The sequence below is a fragment of the Anoplopoma fimbria genome, chromosome 10 (genome assembly GCF_027596085.1).
Source record: "Anoplopoma fimbria isolate UVic2021 breed Golden Eagle Sablefish chromosome 10, Afim_UVic_2022, whole genome shotgun sequence".
NCBI lineage: Eukaryota > Metazoa > Chordata > Actinopteri > Perciformes > Anoplopomatidae > Anoplopoma > Anoplopoma fimbria.
This window is the reverse complement of record NC_072458.1, coordinates 19,386,184-19,411,283: the sequence shown is the minus strand read 5'-3', so window position 1 is coordinate 19,411,283 and position 25,100 is coordinate 19,386,184. Positions and strand designations below refer to the sequence as shown.

At 39.9% G+C, this 25,100-nt stretch overlaps 3 protein-coding genes across 3 annotated transcripts; 1 reads left to right on the top strand and 2 right to left on the bottom strand.

The window, feature by feature from the left end:
• Window positions 1-998: 998 nt before the first annotated feature.
• On the bottom strand, window positions 999-3,281 carry LOC129097694 (CMP-N-acetylneuraminate-beta-galactosamide-alpha-2,3-sialyltransferase 1-like). The gene is made up of 6 exons (XM_054606603.1): window positions 3,066-3,281; window positions 2,464-2,660; window positions 2,206-2,385; window positions 1,516-1,561; window positions 1,296-1,415; window positions 999-1,166 (listed from the first exon to the last, which is right to left on the bottom strand). The coding sequence occupies exons 1-6, from the start codon at window positions 3,279-3,281 to the stop codon at window positions 999-1,001; spliced, it is 927 nt and encodes a 308-aa protein (XP_054462578.1).
• Window positions 3,282-9,627: 6,346 nt separating this feature from the next.
• LOC129097616 (CMP-N-acetylneuraminate-beta-galactosamide-alpha-2,3-sialyltransferase 1-like) lies at window positions 9,628-17,726 on the top strand. Its single transcript, XM_054606517.1, has 7 exons — window positions 9,628-9,745; window positions 10,677-10,938; window positions 12,309-12,505; window positions 12,584-12,763; window positions 13,876-13,921; window positions 14,021-14,140; window positions 14,310-17,726. Exons 1-7 carry the CDS (start codon window positions 9,741-9,743, stop codon window positions 14,475-14,477), a joined length of 978 nt encoding a protein of 325 aa, XP_054462492.1. The 5' UTR covers window positions 9,628-9,740; the 3' UTR covers window positions 14,478-17,726.
• Window positions 17,727-20,869: 3,143 nt separating this feature from the next.
• On the bottom strand, window positions 20,870-23,298 carry LOC129097693 (CMP-N-acetylneuraminate-beta-galactosamide-alpha-2,3-sialyltransferase 1-like). Its single transcript, XM_054606602.1, has 6 exons — window positions 23,071-23,298; window positions 22,447-22,643; window positions 22,189-22,368; window positions 21,395-21,431; window positions 21,183-21,302; window positions 20,870-21,055 (listed from the first exon to the last, which is right to left on the bottom strand). The coding sequence occupies exons 1-6, from the start codon at window positions 23,296-23,298 to the stop codon at window positions 20,870-20,872; spliced, it is 948 nt and encodes a 315-aa protein (XP_054462577.1).
• Between the last annotated feature and the right edge of the window lie 1,802 nt (window positions 23,299-25,100).

Below are 25,100 nucleotides of genomic sequence, written 5' to 3'. Positions count from 1 at the left end.
TCCAGGAAGTGGTGTCGGGGTGCAGGTTCATCTCCAGCAGGTTCTCTCTCAGTAGGGAGGGCTGGATGGTGTTGAAAGCACTGGAGAAGTCAAAGGACATGACTCTCACGGTGCTTCCCTGCTTCTCCAGGTGAGAGAGGGCCTTGTGTGTCAGGTAGATGATGGAGTCCTCCACCCCGATGTGTGGCAGATAGGCAAACTGTAGTGGGTCCAGGAAAGCTGTAAGCTGGGTCCTCAGGTGCCGCAGAACCAGTCTCTCAAAGGTCTTCATGACGTGTGATGTCAGGGCAACAGGTCTGTAGTCATTAAGACCACTGGGACGACTCTTCTTCGGCACCGGGACGATGCAGGACGTCTTCCAGATCGTGGGCACCTTCTTCAACCTCAGGGAGAGATTGAAAAGGTGCTGGAGAGGAAATGCCAGCTGTCCAGCACACACTTTAAGCATCCTGGGGTTGATGTCATCAGGTCCACTGGCTTTGCTCATCTGAAGCCTGGAGAGCTGTCACTGTACCTGGATGGTGGTGAAGGTGGGGCTGGGTGGTGAGGGGGTTTGCAGGAAGCTGTGAGCTCCTGGCCATAGGTGAACAGTTTTAGGGGGGGATGGGGGGAGTGATGGGCTGTCCTGGTCCACTGATGTGGAAATGTTGGTCTGGAAAGGGCTAGTGGGTAGTCTGTGATGCAACGAGAGAGGCCCTCGATGTCCTCCCCGTAGTCCTCCTGGAACAGTTCCCAGTTTGTGTCCTGAAAATACTCCTGGAGGGTCTCCTCGGCGTCCTTGGACCAAACCTTCACAGTCCTTTTGCTGGCCGCCTGCTGCATAGCCAGTGGCTTGTAGGTGGCCACAATTTGTATATATAGATCTTTGACATGATTAAATAGGGTTTCTACTGTCAGTAAAAAAAAGGCAAGCACAGTAGTGCATAATTAAGACATTAAGTCATGTAAAAAACGCAAGGATAATCAAGGCTTGAATACGTTAAATGCTAAGAGAGAGATCACGACCCCTTATGAAACTTGAGTATTTGATGCTTAGCTAGCTTCTGGAGGACTCCATACTCCTCATTTCCAGGATGTGGTCCAGTTTTCAAGTTTTTGTTCCCTAGTTTTTCCCAGTAATGACTCCAGTTTCCATCACTGTCTGCTCCAAAACCGAACACATGGACCTGGGAAGACAAAGGTCAACAATTTTAGAAACAGAAAACGTGGTAAAAAAAAATGTTTTAAATGTCCCACAAATAGCACGATATTATATGTTTTTTCTTTCATCATCATTCACATCCACTTAAACCTACCTCGTCACAAATATGCAGGGCTAGAACCAAAGCCATGAAGCCAGTGGATGGATATCTGCCCTTCTTTTGCAGCCACACGTCATGAACATACCTCATGAAGGCTGGGTTGAGGACCATCACCTGTTATGAATCAGAATTGGGCTTTAAACATATTTTTATGAACCATTACCATTGGAGCAAAGGAAGTTTATCTATGAATGCATTAAAAAATAATACTCACCAAATCCTTGTTGGCCCTGATTTTTGATTTAATTGGCACATATGAGCTGTTGAAAATGAAATGTCAAAATCAACATCAAATGATTGCATGTTTTTTGTCAGTAAAATGATACAAAGCATCCCCAACAGCTCCAGACTGATGTCACTCAGTTGACCTTGGATCAGAATGGGAGCAAACAAACTGGATTGACAAGTTTTTTTTATTGTTAGCACATTCCTGCTTAGCAACCTGATAACTTAATTTGATACATCCCACTGAGACAGTTGAGTTGTTGTAAGAACAGTATAGTTTTAGTAGTGCAATGTTTTATAAGTTAAAAGTGTAACTTCACCACCAGGTCTGAGCCGAAGTCCACCTGCTGCATAATTAAGAAGAAACTGCAAAAAGGTGGCAAAGAGAGGAACCATGCCTATTTCTGTAAGTCAAAACCCAACCGCAGCTTCAACAAATATGACAGCGAAAGTGGATGACAGCCAGCTACAGTAGCTTGGAAAATAGTGACATGGCATGAGGCAATTAATTTTTTGATGGATTAAATGTTTTTCAGAAAACAAATGAAAAACTAATTACACCCCCCCATGATCCGCCGGCCTCACTCCCTACCGCTGGGTGACTTCAACAGGAGTGAACACCAGCTTCAGAGGAGAGACCTACAACTCCACTTGAATTGAAATGAAAAACATGGCTCACCTTCCAGAAAATCCTGTGCTGAATGCCTTTATAACCCACTCAAGATCCATTATCTTAAATGAAAACAGCACAAGACGAGTGGTGTTATCTAAATCCACAGCACTCTCTGGATACATGACATGATGAGTTGTTCTGGTCCCAACATCTGCTTCGTAGCCTTTGGTGCGACCTCTGTTCATTCTAAATAGAACAAAGGGATATATTTAATACGTCACATTCAAAACATTCGTGTTTGTCCCACTGTCTCAACTCATGTACCTCATGACGATGTCCTGGGAATCTATGAGAGGTCCATGATGTGAATTCTTCAAATTACCAGAATTCCCCACCACAGCACAAGTCCTGCAGTGGTCAGAGCTGGGTGGTTTAACATCAGCACTGGCTGGGAACATCTGGAATATCTTGTCCACTGTTGTTTTGTAGTAACTGTAGTCACGCCTTTCATTCTGTATGCGCTGTCAAGAATATGAAACATTGCTAGCCGTTAAAACACATGAATTGTACTAAATAAACAAATTAATGGTTGCCATCACCAAAGTGACTGTAAGAGCCAAAAAGATATTTTTAAAATATTATGGGCCATTAGGGACCACAAAGGATAACACAGATGAGGCATCCCCAATTCTATCTTTTGTTTTAATAGGTTGTAGTTATTTGAATGGACAGTTCACCTCAAAATCTAAAATACATATTTTTCTACTGCCCACATCGAGAAGAAGTGGTCTAACTAATAACAAACTGAGAACTGAAGTTTAGCCACCACAGTGATGGCCACTGTTGAATGTTATTGTATTTTTACTTTCTGATCCTGATTTGAAATGCAGGTTGAGAGACTGTTATCTTGCAAGGTCACTACTTACCCTCCACCAGTTGAAATCATCATCTGAGAGATTGTAGTTTACTGATAAAAGTGGTTCAGCAAATTTGCTGAAATTTTGTGACAACAACAGACCATCTTCAGATAAACATTGGTCACAAGCACAGGTTCTTTCATCCTGAGGCAGGAAGTATAGTGAGATGTGTTCTCTCCAAAACACACCAATGCCAGTCACACACAGCAGGAAAATGAACACCATCACTTTTGGATTAATATTGGATGTTTGATGCTTGTGAATGGGAAGCAATCTGTAGACAGAGAATGTGGCAAAATACACAAGAGAATGTGGTCAGTGGTGGAACTGAGTAGGCTTACTTTATGTTGTGATACTTAGTATTTCCATTTTATGCTACTTTATACTTCTACTCTACTTCCAGAGGAAATATTGTACTTCTTACTCCAGTACATTTAAACGGAAATCAAGTTTAATGTTAGGTTAGAGCCTGTGTCCATGACATTACATTACATTACATTACAGTCATTTAGCAGACGCTTTTATCCAAAGCGACTTACAGGAAGTGTATTCAACATAGGTATTCAAGAGAACTACTAGTCACCAGAAGTCATAAGTGCATCTCCTTTCTTAAACAAGCATCTTAAAGCATAAACCAGAGCAAAAGTATAGTGCAGAAGCAAATTACTACGAAAACAATAATTGCAACAAACTAATACGAATACAATAAGTGCAACAAATTAATACGAATACAATAAGTGCTTCCTGAAGGAAGGCTGGGCAGGGTAGTACTTCCTGAAGATTTGAGTTTTCAGGGACCTCTGAGCGACGGGGCAACCAGTCGCCCCGAGGCAGCAGAGCGAAGTGGTCGGGCGGGGGTGTAGGGCTTGACCAAGGCCTGGAGATAGGAAGGAGCTGTTCCTTTCACTGCCCTGTAGGCTAACACCAGAGTCTTAAACTGGATGCGAGCTCTTACAGGGAGCCAGTGTAGAGAACGGAGAAGGGAAGTTGTGTGGGAGAACTTGGGGCGATTGAACACCAGACGTGCTGTAGCTTTCTGGACGAGCTCCAGAGGTCTGATGGCCAACGCCGGGGCTCCGGCAAGTAGTGAGTTGCAGTAGTCCAGGCGGGAGATGACCAGAGCCTGGATGAGCACCTGCGCCGTCTCGTCAGTGAGGAAGGGGCGAATCCTCCTGATGTTGTAGAGGAGGAATCTGCAGGAGCGTGTGACCGATGCAATGTTTGCTGAGAACGACAGTTGGTCGTCCAGGGTCACACCCAGATTCCTCACAGTCCGAGTTGGCGTCACCACGGCATCGTCAATGGTGATGGACAGGTCTCGGTGCGGGCAACCCTTCCCCAGGAGGAACAGTAGCTCGGTTTTGTCCAGGTTGAGCTTCAGGTGGTGTGTCGCCATCCACTTCGAGATGTCAGCCAAGCACGCAGCAATGCGTGCCTCCAATTGGGTGTCACCGGGAGGAAATGACAAGACCAGCTGGGTGTCATCGGCATAACAATGGTAAGAGAAGTGATGCGAGCGAATAACAGAACCTAGGGATGTGTGTCCACACAGCACATTTTTTATGAGCGCTCCTCCTTTTCTGTTCAGTCATTCCGAGCGCTTCAAGTTCAATATCTCTGAACTTTTAACCCTCCTGCGGGTCAATTGACCCTTTTCAAAGTTTGACAATCTAGAAAAAACTCAACTTCACCCGGCAGTGAAAGTGGAGGCTATAAGGGGTCAGAAGTGTTACAGACAGACACACACACACACACACACACACACACACACACACACACACACACACACACACACACACACACACACCCACACACACACACACACACACCATATTGCATCCCAATCTAACATGTACACACACTCTCTTTCTCACTACCCCACTTAAAAAAATACAGATACTATTATGACTTTGACGGGAACCTTTTATTTTCCCCCGTGAAAACACCGCCCACACTTGTTACGCCCACACAGGTGAGGGGCGTAACATACAAAAGGGTTGCTTGGTAGTCCTACCAAGATTACACTCTGCAGCTACATACAGTACAGCAGCTTACTGTAAGACAATATGAGCAACAGAAACTAAAGGATGACAGCCCTGGAGGCTCTGGAACACATCCTTGATCACGACAGTGAAATAGAGGAGCATGTGTCTGAAGATGAAGACCATCTTGAGGTCAATTCAAATTATGATGATACTGATTATGAACCATCAGATGAGGAAATTGATATTCCTATTCCTCCAAGCAAGACATTCATGTCAAAAATTGTGAAATACAGTGGTCATCCTCACCCAATATACGTCAGTCAAGACAGTCTGCTGAAAACATTATGAAGACAGTGCAAGGCCCCACCAGGATGGCAGTGACTAGTGTCACAGACATCAAGTCAGCTTTTGAGCTGGTCACTCCCAACTCAATACAGAAACTCATTCTAGAAATGATTATTCTAGAAGGGAGACGTGTTTTGGGGGAGAAGTGGAAGGAGATGGATGAAACGCATTTACATGCATATGTGGGGCTCCTTGTCCTTGCTGGGGTCTATAAGTCACTATAAATAAACATAAATAAAGTTTGCTTTCAATACAAATCCTTATGACTCATTTGGCTTGATTTTAAGTGACCGTGTCAATATGACCCTGAACAGAAGAGTTGTCTCATCTCTCATGAAAAAAGGAAAGTTTCAAAATGTAAAAAAAAATTAGTTATGTTAGACTAATGCAATGTATATCTAGGTTTTTCCAATGTACCTAAAAAATGGTTTGAACATGTATTTTTCATGAAAAGGAGAGCGTTTTCCTAATGGAACTATGAATTGTGAGGGCTGAATAACAACATTCCACTAAATACTGATTGAACTGTTAGCAATGGTGTTGGTGATGAGGTATAAACTATGTTTATTCGGATTGTTTGGTTTCTGACAACTTTTGGAAGATTAAACATGCACCAGGTCACAGTGAACAATGACTGTACGGTTGATTGGGCCGTTCAGGTCTATCCGGAATTTATTTTTCTTCAGTCACCGGCAATGCAGAAACATTTTGCAGAAACAGATTTTTAACCAACCTCTGTCATTATATAAACGTATTCGGTCCTTCATAAATACATGTACACTTAAAGTCTGTTGAATAAAGTTTTAAATTCAGAAAGTTATTTTTCTATGTGGTTTAACTATATTCAAATAGTGTCCGTAAATAACCACCATCGTTTCACATTGGCTCACATATTGTTCAAGAAATTACGCAACAATACATGAAAAAGATATAGTAAAATCTAAATGAGTATAAAAGGGAAGTAGTTTTTGGCCAATAATCTAAGTGAGAAAATTAAAAAGTCATAGGATACCTCCAGCAGCTCCAGGTGCTCTTCATCGTCCCCCTGCTCTAAACCTGACAATTTTGAAGAAGAAAAAAAAAGGAAAAAGAGAATCCGTGTAATAATAACTCCACCGTGTAGGCTACAAACACAACTTAATTGTTATCCAATAACACTGTCATTCCAACAGCGTTGAGCCAAACTCTACTTCCATCATCTTGATTTGAGGCTTTAAGCAGTCGGACTGCGTGAGGAAACTGACACCCACAGCTCGTTGTTATGTCCACATGATGACAGATGATGATGTAGGAAAGCAAGGGCGTGGATGATGTGCCTGGTCTAGTCCAACAGCTATGAAAGAAATGTTAATGTAATTAAACAAGCTAAAGCAGTGTGTCAGAGAGACAGGTAGCAACGTCAAGCGCATCCTCTCACACAGAGAGCTGATTGGACGAGAAGCAGCAGAGGCAGAGCTTTTCCCCGAGAGAAGCAGTGTCACACTCAATAAACAACTACCTGGCCATTTCATTAGGTATTAAAGATTTTTGATTTATTATTTATTTGGATAATTATAGTTACTTTTTCTTTTTAAACCTTTGGTTAATATCACTGGAACTGTTCCCCGTGTACTGACAGATGGGGAGGGGAGGAAACCTTCCTTTCTCATAAACCCAAATTAAATGTTGTCTGTTACAGCTCATTTTATGCATTACTACTAAAACTCTGGCAGATCTTTTTTTGGTCATGACAAGTAAAAGGAGAAAAGAGGCTTCATAGGTCCTGGTGTCTCATTAATAAAACACTGCGTCCGATCCACTGGAAATGTTTGCGGAAGGAGGAAATGGACGTCTGCCAGTGCGTCATTTTCCTTTTTTTTAATAGCTGCGCAGTAATTTCAGCCTCACACAATCACGACGTATCACGGTGGTTCGCCTTGAAAAGACACAAAAAAAGAAGTGTTGTTTTTTTTTTTAAACTCATGAATCGAGGTGCTTGATGGATGATCAATCACCAGTATCCACCTCTCTCTGGATAAAAGCTCCAGTGAGCTCTGATGCTCCCATCGGATATGTCTGTTTACAGTTGGTCTGTGTGCAGCATTCTGTATCAGTGCCTATGATTTTACTCACTAAAACTATATGAAAACTACTTGTTGATTTATGCACAGCATGAGAAGATTATTGAAAATACTGTCAACTTGTTCTGCAGTTCCTTAACACTAGTTGACGTTTTCTTGCAGATGATCGTTTACAGTTGAAAGGTGCTTATAGTTTGGGCTCACTAGTACAAGCACAAACAACACTGCTGGTTTGACCCGTTCATGATAACGAGGATATAAATGAGTGCAAAGTGAGGTGTGACATGAATTGATATGTGTGAGAAGTATCTCCCCCATGACATTTGAGCTTAAATACTCTACATTCATACATTTTGGTGATTTTTTTTTCAGCATCAATTCATGTTGGAAATGTCACAATTTGTGTAAATAAAAACAATAAATCCAGGAGAAAGGTAAGGCACAAACAACACTGCTGGTTTGACCCGTTCATGAGAACGAGGATATAAATGAGTGCAAAGTGAGGTGTGACATGAAGTAGAAGGTCATGGGGAAGTATCCTCCCCATGACATTCTACTTCATGTCACACCTCACTTTGCATTCGAGCGTAAAAACTGTGATGTTTTTTTTTTTTCTGCATCAATTTATGGTGGAAATATATAAATATGCCATAATATTGATGTTTATTTACGGACACCATTAGAAGAGATTGAAACAGCCAAGTAGAAAGAATGTAAGAGAAAGAAAGTTTCATAGACTTTAAGTCTTTTTTGACAAAGTTAAAATTCATGTTTGAAGGAACAAATGTGTTTATAGGTTGGTTAAAATTCTGAACACTTGCGCATTAAATGTTGCTTTCTCAATATTGATGAAAGTCTCAATTTTGTTAATGAAAACAATAAATCCAGGAGACAGGTTAATATAGGCTAATGGAATATAATGTCAAATAATGATTCCCCTGAAGATCAACAATTCATTATCTCTGCTGAGTCAACACACAGGTATGCTTTATTCACTCTTCTCTCCTCTTTTGTGTCTTTCACCTCTTTCAATGGGACTTATATGTAAAACTGACACAATGATAGAAAACCCTTCTGATCAGGCATGAATTGCACCATTGGGTGGCGTCTTATCCAAACTAATGTTAAATTCACTTCCTGATAAAAGTGCACTCTAGATCCTCTTTATCATGAACATAGCAGAGCAGAGGAAACTCGTGGTGAGTGTACATGTATATATGTACATATACATATGTACATATATTGAACCCAGGCCGGTTCTATATATATATATATATATGCACAGCGATTTTACTTATAAAATAAAAAAAACTATAAGATGACGAACAATGGACGCGACTGTGCTGTCACTTGAGACGCAGCGGGGCGCCACATGCACCGTTTCTTCTGCAGCCACTTCACAGACAGCTGAAGATGTCTTGCATTGTTGCGCCAGTAGTGTCATAAACAGCAGTGTGAAGGACTGGTGGAGAGCATGCCCAGACGCATGAAAAGCTTTGATTGTAAATCAAGTTTATTCAACCAAATATTGATTTCTGAACTCTTCCTCTGTTAAAACATTAGTATTGTGTTGTTTAACAATGAAGATGAACTTGTATTCTTTGCCTTATTCGAGATCTGAAAACACTGCATGTTTTTATTTTATTTTATAAGATAAGATAAGATAAGATAAGATAAGATAATCCTTTATTAGTCCCGCAGCGGGGAAATTTGCAGATTTACAACAGCGCAGAGTAAAGTGCACACAAGAGACATAGCAGAAGAAGACAAGCTAAAAATAAAAATAAAAAATAAAATAAAAATAATAAAATGAAAAATAAAAATAAATAAAAACAAGTATTATAAATAAGCAATAAAAAAAAACAGTAGAAAAAACAACAATAACTGAAATACTATATTTACAGACAGAGAAAAAAACAACAACTATTTCAACTACTTTTAACTTTTTTAACCATTATTGCACAGTGCAATGTGCAATGTATTGCACAGGTTTCTATTGTCATGTTATTATTTTTGACCAGTTGTCATTTTCTGCAAATAAATGCTCTAAATTACAATATTAAGAAGTATTAAGTATCATCAAATGAAAGTACTAAGTGTCACAAGTTCAGTAAACCTACTTAGCTACGTTCCACCACTGATTGTACCCTTCTGATTATTTTTGACATATCTTTGGCTGCAGATGGGAGTGCTGCTCTGCTGCTCTCTGTGTGTTCGTTCACTCCAAAGATAATGATACAGAGTTTGCTTACATATGCAGACCTACGCCCTCGACCAAACGGATTAACTCTCTGATGAGGTAAGACAAAACTAAAACACATATTAACTGATGATGATGGCAATAATGCTAATAATAATATTTATAATAAAAATGACTGAATCATTATCCTTAAAATGAATAAAACCTTATTTGCTTTTGATGATTATAGCTTTAAACAACCAATATGACCCTCATATATAAATGTACACAGTGGTGAAAGAGGCATTCAGATCATTTACTGAAGTAAAAGTAGCTAAACTACAGAAAACACCAGTACATTAAATGACGTGTTCCTTTGTGTTGTGTAAATTTTAGTTTAAATATATATATTATATTGTTATATATCAAATTGGAGTACCCATAATGCTGCAATTTTGGCGTTTTACTGATGTATTCATTGTTTAATTAGCAATTTACTTTTGTTGTTGGTCAAAGTGGGGTTGATTTGAACTATCTATCTGTTTTACATAGTTTTTTTCTCCATGAGCATCAAACGGAGGATGTCTGCTTCATACTTTATATAGATGAGCTTTTCACCGCTCAATTTGACAGACGTTACGTTACAGCAAGACGACAAAAAGCGTACGGTAATAACAGCACAACACGCACCAGCAACGTTCAGTGTCCGCCGGCCGTTCTGCTCCTAAATGGGCTTTTTGGTCTTTGTTATGATAGTGTCTGTCCAAAATATGAAGCTCCGGATAGACAGAAATGGCCCAAAGAAACATCTCCATTGACTACAGTGATGTCACCAAAGCTTTTCAGAAAAGTTCAGAGATTTTCAACTTGAAGCGCTCTGAGCGGCCGCACCAAAAAGGCTAAACACTTAGAAAAAAACACTGCTGGGTGCAGAAGTATAAAGTAGCATGAAATGGAAATACTAAATATCACACATTGAGTAAACCTACTTTGTTACATTCCACCATTGACTGCACTCTTTCATGTATGTCGCCATATGCTTTGTCAACAGATTGGATTGCCTTCCCATTCACAAGCATCAAACATCCAAGATGAAAAAAGTGATGGTGTTCATTTTCCTGCTGTGTGTGACTGGCATCGGTGTGTTTTGGAGAGAAGACATCTCACTACACTTCCTGCCTCAGGATGAAAGACCCTGTGCTTGTGACCAATGTTTATGTGAAGATGGTCTGTTGCAAAATTTCAGCAAATTTGCTGAACCATTTTTGTCAGTAAACTGCAATCTCTCAAATGATGACTTCAACTGGTGGAGGGTAAGTAGTGACCTTGCAAGATAACAGTCTCTCAACCTGCATTTCAAATCAGGATCAGAAAGTAAAAATACCATAACATTCAACAGTGGCCATCACTGTGGTGGCTAAACTTCAGTTCTCAGTTTGTTCCTAGTTAGACCACTTCTTCTCGATGTGGGCAGTAGAAAGGTCTCTGACTGGTATCCATGTGCTAACTTCTTTATCCAGTGGTAAACTATGTTACAGCCTACTCACAGGACTCTTCCTGGGTTCCCTTCAACAGAGTCCCTTGTTTTACCACACATACTTTGAAAATTAATCTAATTTTGATTCCCATCAGTCATCCAGGAAATTCCACATAGCAATTACGATACTCTTTGTCGTTTTACAGTTTAAATACTCATTTTCACTAGGTTACTCATTCTACACATGCACCGTGAGTAGCTTTATTATATCCAATTAACTATCAACAACTAAGGCGCATTTAGCAGAGTGCAGATCTTTGCCAGGTGTGTCTGTAACGGCCACTCCTGTATCAGCCTTTTTCACAGCAGCCACTTTGACATGTCGTAGCACGATACATCACATTATGGTCTTATTCTATTTAGTATGTCACGGCCATTCTAGTGAGTCAGCATGCACAATGTGGGCCAGGGCCCTAGCCACCAATCAAAAGTAAATGTAGATGTATGAAGGCCAGAATTAGGCAACTCACACCAAAACAACCTAGATTGATAGATAGCACTTTAGGTGACAGGAAAAATATGTATTTTAGATTTTGGGGTGAACTGTCCCTTTAAATAACTACAACGTATTAATACAAAAGGAAGAGTTGCGGATGCCTCAGCTGTGTTAACCCTTGTGGCTTCTAAATGACCGTTGACTGCTGAAAGTATTGATTGGAGACAACTGGCTCACAATGTCAGTATAAAACAGGCAACAGAAGGTGTTTTGAGAAAGTTTGAGTCACCACAACCATGAGACGTACTTGAGCATGTATCCATAACAGGGCACACTAAATAATATGCAGTGTTATGCAGCAACAAGAAAGAGAACTTAGCGATGGACGGACATGGAGGTGCACGCTCACTCATACAATCACCCTGTCATTACCTCGCAGTTACAAGCAAACATGCGTCACCGACTGCATGATCCTCCTGGAATAAAGAATTAATTAAATTAACCTTGATTCTCTAGTCGTTTTAGGCAAAATTCTTGAACTTAATACAATAAGCAAAAAATACAACATTGATACATTTCACTTCATAAACAAATATTTCAAAACTATATTTTTGGCTCTTACAGTCACTGTGGTGATGGCAACTGATAAATTGTTTAATTAGTACTATTCATGTGTTCTAACAGCTCGCAATGTTTCATGTTCCTGACAGCGCATACAGAATGAAAAGCATAACTACAGTTACTACAAAACAACAGTGGACAAGATATTCCAGATGTTACCAGCCAGTGCTGATGTTGAACCACCCAGCCCTGACCGCTGCAGGACTTGTGCTGTGGTGGGGAATTCTGGTAACTTGAAGAATTCACATCATGGACCTCTCATAGATTCCCAGGACATCGTCATAAGGTACATGAGTTGAGACAGTGGGACAAACATGAATGTTTTGAATGTGGCGTATGAAATATATCCTTTTGTTCTATTTAGAATGAACAGAGGTCGCACCAAAGGCTATGAAGCAGATGTTGGGACCAGAACAACTCATCATGTCATGTATCCAGAGAGTGCTGTGGATTTAGATAACACCACTCGTCTTGTGCTGTTTTCATTTAAGATAATGGATCTTGAGTGGGTTATAAAGGCATTCAGCACAGGATTTTCTGGAAGGTGAGCCATGTTTTTCATTTCAATTCAAGTGGAGTTGTAGTTCTCTCCTCTGAAGCTGGTGTTCACTCCTGTTGAAGTCACCCAGCGGTAGTGAGTGAGGCCGACGGATCATGGGGGGGTGTAATTAGTTTTTCATTTGTGTTCTGAAAAACATTAATCCATCAAATTCATTGCCTCATGCCATATCACTATTTTCCAAGCTACTGTAGCTGGCTGTCATCAACTTTCACTGTCATATTTGTTGAAGCTGCGGTTGGGTTTTGACTTACGGAAATATGCGTGGTTCATCTCTTTGCCCCCTGGCCACCTTTTTGCAGTTTCTTCTTAATTATGCAGCAGGTGGACTTCGGCTCAGACCTGGTGGTGAAGTTACACTTTTAACTTATTAAACATAGCACTGCTAAAACTATACTGTTCTTAAAACAACTAAACTCTCTCAGTGGGATGTATCAAATTAAGTTATCAGGTTGCTAAGCAGGAATGTGCTAACAATAAAAAAACCATTCTGATCCAAGGTCAACTGAGTGACATCAGTCTGGAGCTGTTGGGGATGCTTTGCATAGAATTTGACTACTTCTCTAAATGACGACACCAACTCCAAACATGGCAGCAGAAACAGTTCAATGACTATATCCTACTCTGCATTCCCAACACCACTATAAAAAGCACTGGTGAAATTTTCCTTCAGCTGAGTATTCTCCCTGGAGGGCTCTGTGTACTTACAGTGGCAAGGGCACCAACAGGCCCCATCGTCTATGACAACTGACCGTCAGGTTCTGAAACAACTTGTTCCTGTCACCAAGCAAAGTTACCCCATAAACATTCTTGCATGAAAATTCCTGCAGCATAATTTCCATAAAATGCATACACTTAGTGCCAGTACAAGTGGTAGTTTTGTACGTAGGAAAGGCAAAAAAGCAATTACATTGTGTACATTTATTTTAAAAGTCTTCAGATTTCTATGTGAAATGAAAGTTCCTCCTGAGATAGCGTACGTTTTCAAAATCATCTCTGCTTTAGTTTTCTTTAAGAATGCCTGGTGTATCATTTTACTGAAAAAAAACATCCAATCATTTGATGTTGATTTTGACATTTCATGCAATTTTCAACAGCTCATATATGCCAATTAAATCAAAAATCAAGGCCAACAAGGATTTGGTGAGTATTATTTTTAATGCATTCATAGATAAACTTCCTTTGCTCCAAAGGTAATGGTTCATAAAAATATGTTTAAAGCCTAATTCTGATTCATAACAGGTGATGGTCCTTAACCCAGCCTTCATGAGGTATGTTCATGACGTGTGGCTGCAAAAGAAGGGCAGGTATCCATCCACTGGCTTCATGGCTTTGGTTCTTGGCCTGCATATTTGTGACGAGGTAGGTTTATTTTTTTAAATTGAGTGAATGTCATGACACACTGATGATTGACAAGTGGATGCTAATGACAATGTAGGAACAAGCATTAATCTTGTCTCCTTTAGCAAGATTTAAAAAACACTTTTACCACGTTTTCTGTTTCTAAAATTGTTGACCTTTGTTTTCCCAGGTCCATGTGTTCGGTTTTGGAGCAGACAGTGATGGAAACTGGAGTCATTACTGGGAAAAACTCCAAGACAAAAAGTTGAAAACTGGACCACATCCTGGAGATGAGGAGTATGGAGTCCTCCAGAAGCTAGCCCAGCGTCAACTACTCAAGTTTCATAAGGGGTCGTGATCTCTCCCTGTAAAGTGGAGGTGACTGATCCTGGTGTTGGCGTTTAAGCGACCCAAACTGGTTCAGTGACATTAACCACACACAACTTGGGCCTGGGTTCAATTCCCAGGCTGGACAACCTTCTGTGTGGAGTTTGCATGTTCTCCCTGTGTCAGCGTGGGTTCTCTCCGGGTTCTCCGGCTTCCTCCCACAGTCCAAAGACATGCAGGTTAGGTTAATTGATGACTCTGAAATTGCCCGTAGGTGTGAATGTGAGTATGAGTGGTTGTCTGTCTATATATGTCTGCCCTGTGATAGGCTGGCGACCTGTCCAGGGTGTACCCTGCCTTCACCCATTGACAGCTGGGATCGGCTCCAGCACACACGCGACCCTCAACTGGATAAGCAGGTTACAGAAGATGAATGAAAAAATGAATGAACTTTCAATGAAATGTAGAATCACAGCTGTTCTATGTTTACGTGTCTACGGCTGCGTTTTGTTCTGTTCTCTCATTATTTATTGTCATTTTGTGATGTTGATGGACTCTGTTGCAATACACAACAGAAATTAAGTAGTGGGTTGAATGAATTGAAGTTTGACTTGAAATTCAAAAGGAGGCATGTTACAATTGACAATTGAGTATCGATTGTTTCTAGAAATGTTTACAACATCTTCTCACTTTGTTAAAATGTCTGAACAGTCCGTTTAAACAGACAATTATCTTTGTGTTGTTACATGAAATGTCAATTTTCATTTGAGATGAAAATTTTGAAGGAGAGGTGGATTGCTTGCCATGACATGTATTCTATAGATCCCTACTGTAGCATTTAGGTGGTTATGTCTGTCTGCCTCTTGACATAGGGTTGCATGATACAGACATGAAACTTGGGTGGGGCCATTGGCTTCTCCGCTTTATGCTCTTGGTCTAATATGGTGTCCCGGTGATCAGATTGAAAGATGATTTCCAATTAGAAATATATATTTTTATGTCTTTTGAGCCCTTTTTTTTTCAAATACAATTAATTAGAGTCAGTGTGGTACCCTGACATAATGTTGATCCAACATTGAAAACAGTTTTTGTTCAGTTCAAACTCTGTAATTCTTTCAACATCAATTCAGCTTCAAGCAGTTTGATTTTGCAAATGTGGGGCATTTAGCATTACCTGTGTGGAGGTGAGCATGGCTGAACTTCAGCTGCAGCTCATGAGAGCAGCTCCAGGTGAGTTGGCTTATCAGATTGTTTTTTAAATGCAATAGTGTTAAGGTTCTTGCATTTCTTGCACACACCACGTTTAGAAGGCTATTGTTCGTTATACTGTTTCGTAAGCCGTGAGAGACTGGGCAGTGTGCCAGGGAAGCCAGGTGAGCAGAAGCACATGGTGTACCAGCCGTTCATTTATTTACTAGAGTTGTGTGAGCAGTTGTGTTAATAATAGAACATCGTCTGTGAACAGATCTGCTACATTCTTGCTTTGGGATCTCACTTGACTTTTGTGAGTCAGTGACTATACATTCAAAATATCTCTGGGGCAGAGCTGCTTGCCAAAACAAAACAGGTTCTAAAGCAGATGTAAAGTAATATGAACAAGCAAAAGAAAATGACGAAATATGACCTTCGTCTGAGGATAATTTGGTCTATTCAAGGGCTTTCCATACAGTTTTGTACAGACAGTCATGATTTCAATGAGTGAATCCCACTGACTTTGTTTTGTTGATCTCCTGACTCATCAGTGGCTGTCATTTTTTACAGCATTAATAAAACAGGTGACAATTCACAGCCGGTGATCCAGTGGAAGAGCACAACATATCACACATAGCTGCCATTTAAACCGACACACTGGGATCTGTCCACCAAAGATTGCCAGCAATAGAGTGAAAATGAAACAGTTATTTACTTGCTATAATGTGGTGCTGAATTTTGTTAAAAGTTTAAGAAATCTAAAAACCTCAAAATTAAAACTAGGCAATGTCATTAACATTTTTCATAAAGCTAGACTAAATCACACATATTTAGAGTGTTCCTTTTATTGTTTTAACTAATTGTAAAAAAATATATATATTTATAATGTATTGTATTTCAGATTTCTTAGATACAAATGAAAGTAAAATGAAAATGTTTCATCCATTATCTGAAGTCACATATTTGTGATACAAAAAAAGTGTTTATTCGGACATCTAAGGAAAGTTAAAGCAGTTTTCATTGACGTGGTATATTTCATTACACTCGCTCTGTAAACATATACTTCCCTGTGTCCTCTCTCCTCCTGTGACCCATAAATCGTTCCCTCTTCTCTATCACGGATGATCTTCCAATCCTTCAAATGTACTGCAAGGAGTGAGGAGATAGGAGGCTTCTGGAGGAGCTGAGAGTAAGGAAACACCAACGTATTTCTTGCTCTAGTCTTCTCAGCACCAGTGAAGTATAAAAGAGGTGTGACACACAGCTGGAATAATCTCAAACCATGGTGGGTCTCTAAAAATGTAACTGTTCCTGTTGTGTTCATGATTTTTTGTTATTTAAAGGAACAGTTGTCCCTCAAATAAAAAAACATGTTTTCTCTCTTAAGTGCTATTTGCCGAGTTTAGGTGATGACAGCTGCAGAGATGTCTGCCTTCTCTCCAATATAAAGGAATTATATGACACTCGTCTCAGCTCAACAGCAGTGTCTCTTTTCAGAAATCATAACCCAGTTACTCAAGATAATCAATGGACCTTGTTGTGAGCAGATCGTTTAGGAACTACTGTATAGGAGCTAAGGCCGATATCTACTCACACCAAAACAATCTATATTGATAAATAGCAGTATGGGTATGAAGAAAATATGTACATTTAAATTTTGCGGTGAACTTTCCCTTTAACAATAAAATGTATATACCAACAAGTAACGCATACAGAAATAATAATTAATTAAGATAGAGTAAACTGCTCTACAAATAAGGGTTATGAGACATATTGGAGGCGGCTGTGGCGTAGTGGAGAGCAAGGTAGTTCTCCAATCAGAGGGTCGGTGATTCGATACCCGGCGTCGATGTGTCCTTGGGCAAGACACCTAACCCCAAGTTGCTCCTTAAGGCTTGCCATCGGTGTGGACTGGATGTTGCATGAATGTTAGTTAGAGTCTGATGGTGGCACCTTGCATGGTAGCCTGTCATCAGTGTGTGAATGGGTGAATGATATGTAATATACTACTGATTGTAAGTCGCTTTGGATAAAAGCGTCTGCTAAATGACTGTAATGTAATGTAATGTAATGTAATGGGACTTCAATAAAAGAAACAATAATTTATGACACATAAGAAATGAATAATGCAAAGTCTTTGGCAATTGGACTCCACAATACCCCCTGGAGTCCAGACACTGGTAATGGTGGTGATGTAGTGAGTTGCTGCATCCAATGATGAATGAGGAGCATGTGAAGATAATTTTTTTATATAAATATATAAAATAAGTTACTTACCTATTGCTGCAGAGAACTGAAGTTAAGCTGGAGTCAAGAGGGGTCAAAGGATAGGGAGATTGAATAATGGTCCGTTAGACCAGCAAATTGAGAACACAGACACGTTAGATCGGAGAATAGTCTGACTCAATGAACAGACATGAGTGCAATGGCATTATACAGTGAATGAGTGAATATCCGCTTAAACAATAGAATGCGAGAAGTAGCTTTAGTGATAATATAAGGATCATTAGGCCTGACAAAGATAATGGTATCCCATGCTTTACTGATGTTTAATGGAGGTGAAGGCAGAGGATGACCAATGTCCCATTTGTCTCAGGGATGTAGATGAGATGCCTTGGTTTGTGTCCGAAGAAGCAGCCCCTATTCTTTGTAGCGGACATCCACCAAGACATTATAAACCTAAGTGTCTATGAGACAATCTAAATTTAGCAACTTCCTTCAGGAACTGCTCTCAAGACGAATAAAGCCATTAAGTGGGGGGGAGGGGGGATGTTATTTCTCCCCCTTTTCTTGTCTTTCACACAGGACACTGATGGATGCTTAAATGTTGAGATTAATGTTGATATGCCATGTAGCTCCGACCTGCGATGCACTAACGTGCTGAAAATTAATTCCAGCAACTACTGAGAGCAACAGACTCTTAAACAGGCAAAGATGCCATAATGACCCCTTCTGCTCCAAAGGGGGGTGAAGAGACGACTCAGCCTCCTGCTGAGAGAGATGAAGACGAGGAAGAACGGTTCAAGCCAAACCTCAACAAAGAAGACGACCAGGTTCAGAAGACATCAGAGAAAGCTGAATCAACTGCCACTGAGCGGGAGATGGAAGAGTGTGATTCAACCACCTACAATTATCCAACCAGATTCAGAGGCCTTCAGAGGAACGGTCACCATTCCATGCAGCTTTACCTCCAATCTGCCCATCAGAGCCGTCGGGTGAAACAATGCCTAAATCATTTGAACAAAATGTTATGTAAAACGCCAATCTACGAATTTAATTTATCAGTCAATGATATGAGTCACTGATTCAACTTGTTCACATGCAATCCTCTTTATTTAGTTGTGGTTCATTATTCATTGTATTCTTCTTTCTTCTTTCCTTTTATTCTGTTTACTCATTACATTACAGTCATTTAGCAGACGCTTTTATCCAAAGCGACTTACAATCAGTAGTACATTACATATCATTACATATCAGCAACATCCAGTCCACACCGATGGCAAGCCTTCGGGAGCAACTTGGGGTTAAGTGTCTTACCCAAGGACACATCGACTGCTGAAGCCGGGTATCGAACCACCGACCCTCTGATTGGAGAACTACCTTCCCTTTATTCTGTTTATTTGATCATTTAGTCATTTATTTTATGTTTAAATTGTATGTTTAAATGTTTCACCACCCTATTTTCCAAAATAGGGTGGTGTCCAAATTAAATTACATTACATTACATTACATTGCAGTCATTTAGCAGACGCTTTTATCCAAAGCGACTTACAGTCAGTAGTATATTACATATCATTCACCCATTCACACACTGATGACAGGCTACCATGCAAGGTGCCACCATCAGACTCTAACTAACATTCATGCAACATCCAGTCCACACCGATGGCAAGCCTTCGGGAGCAACTTGGGGTTAAGTGTCTTGCCCAAGGACACATCGACTGCCGAAGCCGGGTATCGAACCCGAATCTCTGTCAAATTCTGTTAGTTAAACTAATGTGGGTAAGTCCGAGTACCATTGTTCTTATATACTAATTTAAGGGTTTCTCAATCATATTTGAGTTATTAATGCTAGTTATATATCCTGATATTAATTACTTATTACTTATTAAATCTGCTACCAGCGTCAACACTACATCTTAAAGAATGCCCTGACAAATGCTGAGGTGATAAGTTGCTTTTCGCTTGGATCACCTCTAATTTATAGATTTCGACAAAGGAAGATAACCTGGGGTAAGGAATAAGAAGATGTGGAGCAGGTAGGGGCCTTAGACGTAGGTAGTGAAAAGGTGTGCAGACTTCCTGCGTAACCGATACCCCTTCCCAATGGTGGTAAGTCACTGGGAGACGGCTTGTTCCGTGACCTCTGACCTAGGAACCTACGAACGCACCCCCCACAATCTACACGCAGAACCGTTTTAGCCTGCTTAGGGGGACAAAAGCCAGGATAACTTAATACACTAGCCACTGCCGTATCACTTATTTCATGCTAAGAAGTCGGTCTCTCCAACAGCCGGATATCAACGGATTTAGATGTGTTTGTGCAATAGGTGTAGGAGGACTGGCAGTACTCCAGGATGGGTCCTGTTTAAAAGGGCCACCGCTGGAGGAGGAACACGTGTGGTAGGGAAGCTCGCTTGGTTATGATGGGCAGCTTTAGGCCCCTGGCCCTAACATCCTCAATTTGGAAACCAAACCAACCTCAACAGTAGTTAATCATGAATTTAAAAGGAGCAAAAGAGAGTCTGTTCCCGAGTGTTTAAGACGTAACATATAATGCCAAATAATGCTCATATCGCATATTCATGGTCCAATTTTTTTTTTTACAAAATTACCTTTGTCCAAGCCCTGTAAAAACACATCAAGTAAGAAATGCATTTTAAAGAGTGTACTATCCTGTAAACTGTTTGATTTTGCTTTCAAATATTTACTTAAAAGTAGATTTTTAAGCATGTTTATAGTGTTTTATCAGTGTACTACTGTGACAGTGACGTGATCTAGTATCCTGGTGTTAAACGCAAACAACAGGATCAGTCACCTCCACTTTACATGTAGTGTCAGTTCCTTCTCCATTAGATCACGGATGATTTATCACTCAGTTTTAATCTTGATGAGGGTTAACGTGTGCAGCAGGGGAGTTAGTCTGAGAAGAGATGTCTCTTGAGTTTTAAGTCTAAGGCTTCTTAGTCATGTTTTGCTTTGTAAATGATTCACTATCAAGGCTTCAATACGTTAAATGTTGAGAGATGAATCTCTACCCATATAAAACTTGACTATTTGATGCTGAGCTAGCTTCTGGAGGAGTCCATACTCCTCATCTCCAGGATGTGCTCCAGTTTTTAACGTTTTGTATCTGAATTCATCCCAGTAATGATTCCAGTTTCCATCAATGTCTGCTCCAAAACCGAACACATGGACCTGGGAAAATAAAAATAAATTATTGCTAAATGACACAAGATTAATTGCTTTTACCTTCATCCTCATTAGCATCCACTTGTCAATCATCAGTGTGTCACGACATTCACTCAATTTAAAATAAACCTACCTCGTCACAAATATGCAAGGCAAGAACCAAAGCCATGAAGCCAGTGGATGGATAATAGCCCTTCTTATGCAGCCACACGTCATGAACATACCTCATGAAGGCTGGGTTAAGGACCATCACCTGTTATGAATCAGAATTAGGCTTCGTTTTATGAAGCATTACCTTTGGAGCCAAGGAAGTTTATCAATAAATGCATTTAAAATAAAACTCACCAAATCCTTGTTGGCCCTGATGTTTGGCTGATATGATCTGTTGAAAATATCATGAAATGTTAAACTCAACATCAAATGACTTTGTTTTTTGTCAGTTAAATGATACACCAGGCATTCTGAAAAAAGTAAAACAGACATGATTTTATTGAACGCCTATCTCATGAAGAAGTCTTATATCACTAAGAAATTTACAAAATCAAATGTTGTTTTTGCCCTGCCTACATGAAGGAAAAACTACTGCTTGCACTGGAACTCCGTGTTTGCATTTTATGTTAATAATGCTGAAGGAATTTTAATGTTAATAGGGAAAACTCTGCCTATTGACAGGCACAATTTGTTTAAGAACCTGACGGTCAGTTGTCACAGACGATGGGGCCTGTTGGTGCCTTTGCCCATGTAAGTACACAGAGCCCTCCAGGGAGAATACTCAGCTGAAGTAGAATTTCACCAGTGCTTTTTACCACAATAGTGGTGGTGGGAATGCAGAGGAATATGATATGCAAGTAGCATATATTGAGATGTTTCTGCTGTCATGTTTGGAGTATGTGTCCTCAACTAGAGAGGTAGTCAAATCCTATGCAAAGCCGTTAATTTTGACAGCCAAAGTGGATGACAGCCAGCTACAGTAGCTTGGAAAATAGTGATATGGCATGGGGCAATGAATTTGATGGATTAATGTTTTTCAGAACACAAATGAAAGACGAATTTCACCCCATGGTCCGCCTCACTCCCTACCGCTGGGTGACTTCAACAGGAGCAACTTGACTTGAATTGAAATTTAAAAAATGACTCACTTTCCAGAAAATCCTACGCTGATGGCCTTCATAATCCAATCAAGATCACTCATTTTAAATGTAAACAGCACAAGACGAGTGGTGTTATCTAAATGCACAGCACTCTCTGGATACATGACATGATGAGTTGTTCTGGTCCCAACATCTGCTTCAAAGCCTTTGATGCGACCTCTGTTCATTCTAAATAGAACAAATATATATATTTAATACGTCACATTCAAAACATTCATGTTTGTCCCACTGTCTTAACTCATGTACCTTATGACGATGTCCTGGAAATCTATGAGAGGTCCATAATGTGAATTCTTCATATTGACAGAATTCCCCACCACAGCACAAGTCCTGCAGCGGTCAGAGCTGGGTGGTTCAACATCAAGACTGGCTGGTAACATCTGGAATATCTTGTCCAATATTGTTTTGTAGTAACTGTAGTTACCCTTTCCATTCTGTAAGTGCTGTCAGGAACATCAAACATTGCTTGCCGTTAGAACACATGAATAGAGACTAGAGAATCAAGGTTAATTTTATTTATTATTTCTCCGAGGAGGATCATGTGGTCGGGCACACGCGTGTGCATGAGTAAGCGTGCACCTCCATGTCCGTCCATCGCTAAGCTCTCTTTCTTGTTTCTGCATCACACTGTATATTCTTTAGTTTGCCCAGTTAGGCTACATGCTCAAGGACCATTGAGGTTGTGGTGACTCAAACTTTCTCAAAACACCATTTGTTGCCTTTTTTGATATTGCCAGCCAGTTGTCTCCTCAATCACTACTTTTAGCAGTCACGGATCGTTTAGAGGCCACAAGGGATAACATAGCTGAGGCATTCCCAACTCTTCCTTTTGTATTAATACGTTGTAGTTATTTAAAGGTCACTACTTACCCTCCACCAGTTGAAATCATCATATGAGACATTGTAGTTTACTGACAAAAATGGTTCAGCAAAGTTGCTGAAATTTTGTGACAACAGACCATCTTCAGATAAACATTTGTCACAAGCACAGGGTCTTTCATCCTGAGGCGGGAAGTATAGTGAGATGTCTTCTCTCCAAAACACACCGATGCCAGTCACACACAGCAGGACAATGAGCACCATCACTTTTGAACTCATCTTGGATGTTTGATGCTTGTGAATGGGAAGCAATCTGTAGACAGAGAATGTGACAAAATACACAAGAGAGTGTGGTCAGTGGTGGAACTGAGTAGGCTTACTTAATGTTGTGATACTTAGTATTTCCATTTTATGCTACTTTATACTTCTACTCTACTTCCACAGGAAATATTGTACTTCTTACTCCAGTACATTTATCTGAAATGGGAAGCCGATCCAATCTGTTGACAAAGCATATGGCGACATACATGAAAGAGTGCAGTCAGTGGTGGAATGCAACTAAGTAGGTTTACTCAATGTGTGATATTTAGTATTTCCATTTCATGCTACTTTATACTTCTGCACCCAGCAGTGTTTTTTTCTAAGTGTTTAGCCTTTTTGGTGCGGCCGCTCAGAGCGCTTCAAGTTGAAAATCTCTGAACTTTTCTGAAAAGCTTTGGTGACATCACTGTAGTCAATGGAGATGTTTCTTTGGGCCATTTCTGTCTATCCGGAGCTTCATATTTTGGACAGACACTATCATAACAAAGACCAAAAAGCCCATTTAGGAGCAGAACGGCCGGCGGACACTGAACGTTGCTGGTGCGTGTTGTGCTGTTATTACCGTACGCTTTTTGTCGTCTTGCTGTAACGTAACGTCTGTCAAATTGAGCGGTGAAAAGCTCATCTATATAAAGTATGAAGCAGACATCCTCCGTTTGATGCTCATGGAGAAAAAACTATGTAAAACAGATAGATAGTTCAAATCAACCCCACTTTGACCAACAACAAAAGTAAATTGCTAATTAAACAATGAATACATCAGTAAAACGCCAAAATTGCAGCATTATGGGTACTCCAATTTGACCTCTACTTCAAATGACCTTGGAAATTAAATACATATATTTAAACTAAACATTAACACAACACAAAGGAACACGTCATTTAATGTACTGGTGTTTTCTGTAGTTTTGCTACTTTTACTTCAGTAAATGATCTGAATGCCTCTTTCACCACTGTGTACATTTATATATGAGGGTCATATTGGTTGTTTAAAGCTATAATCATCAAAAGCAAATTAGGTAGTTTGTCTCAATCCCTAAACTCCATTCATATAAACTGGTCTATATATCAGGAGAATACAGCTGCCAGTCATTTCAAAGGAATATGACAAGATGAGTTATTTCTCTGAGGATTGAGTATTTATAAAATAAAAACTTTAAATATAATTCTTCTTCTTGTTATCGATTACAATCATTTTAAGGACAATGTTTCAGTCCTTTTTATTATAAATATTATTATTAGCATTATTGCCATCATTATCAGTTAATATGTATGAGTGTTTTAGATGTGTCATACATCAGAATCCGCTTCCACTCCAGTTATACTGAGAAACAAGTCAGACCATAATCCCATAAAAAACCTGTCCGACAGGAGGAGTGTCGTCGCAGAAGGGTGAAGGCATGGCCCTGCATGTGTGACAGTATTTCGAGAGAACAAAATCAATATTCTAATATCTTGAGCAAACTCTGTATCATTATCTTTGGAGTGAACGAACACACAGAGAGCAGCAGAGCAGCTAAAGATATGTCAAAATAATCAGAAGGGTACAATCAGTGGTGGAACGTAGCTAAGTAGGTTTACTGAACTTGTGACACTTAGTACTTTCATTTGATGATACTTAATACTTCTTAATATTGTAATTTAGAGCATTTATTTGCAGAAAGTGACAACTGGTCAAAAATAATAACATGACAATAGAAACCTGTGCAATACATTGCACATTGCACTGTGCAATAATGGTTAAAAAAGTTAAAAGTAGT

What these genes read in the sequence shown, in the direction of transcription:
- LOC129097694 (XM_054606603.1), bottom strand. Translation starts at nt 3,281, where the DNA reads ATGGTGTTCATTTTCCTGCTGTGTGTGACTGGCATTGGTGTGTTTTGG. An exon ending in ATGATTTCAACTGGTGGAGG is followed by an intron (nt 2,661 to 3,065) that starts GTAAGTAGTGAC and finishes TATTCTTGACAG; the next exon opens with CGCATACAGAATGAAAGGCG. An exon ending in AGCACAGGATTTTCTGGAAG is followed by an intron (nt 1,562 to 2,205) that starts GTGAGCCATGTT and finishes CATTTTCAACAG; the next exon opens with CTCATATGTGCCAATTAAAT.
- LOC129097616 (XM_054606517.1), top strand. An exon ending in AGCACAGGATTTTCTGGAAG is followed by an intron (nt 12,764 to 13,875) that starts GTGAGCCATGTT and finishes AATTTTCAACAG; the next exon opens with CTCATATATGCCAATTAAAT. An exon ending in GCCTGCATATTTGTGACGAG is followed by an intron (nt 14,141 to 14,309) that starts GTAGGTTTATTT and finishes TTGTTTTCCCAG; the next exon opens with GTCCATGTGTTCGGTTTTGG.
- LOC129097693 (XM_054606602.1), bottom strand. Translation starts at nt 23,298, where the DNA reads ATGAGTTCAAAAGTGATGGTGCTCATTGTCCTGCTGTGTGTGACTGGC. An exon ending in TTCCAGGACATCGTCATAAG is followed by an intron (nt 22,369 to 22,446) that starts GTACATGAGTTA and finishes TGTTCTATTTAG; the next exon opens with AATGAACAGAGGTCGCATCA. An exon ending in TCAGGGCCAACAAGGATTTG is followed by an intron (nt 21,303 to 21,394) that starts GTGAGTTTTATT and finishes GATTCATAACAG; the next exon opens with GTGATGGTCCTTAACCCAGC.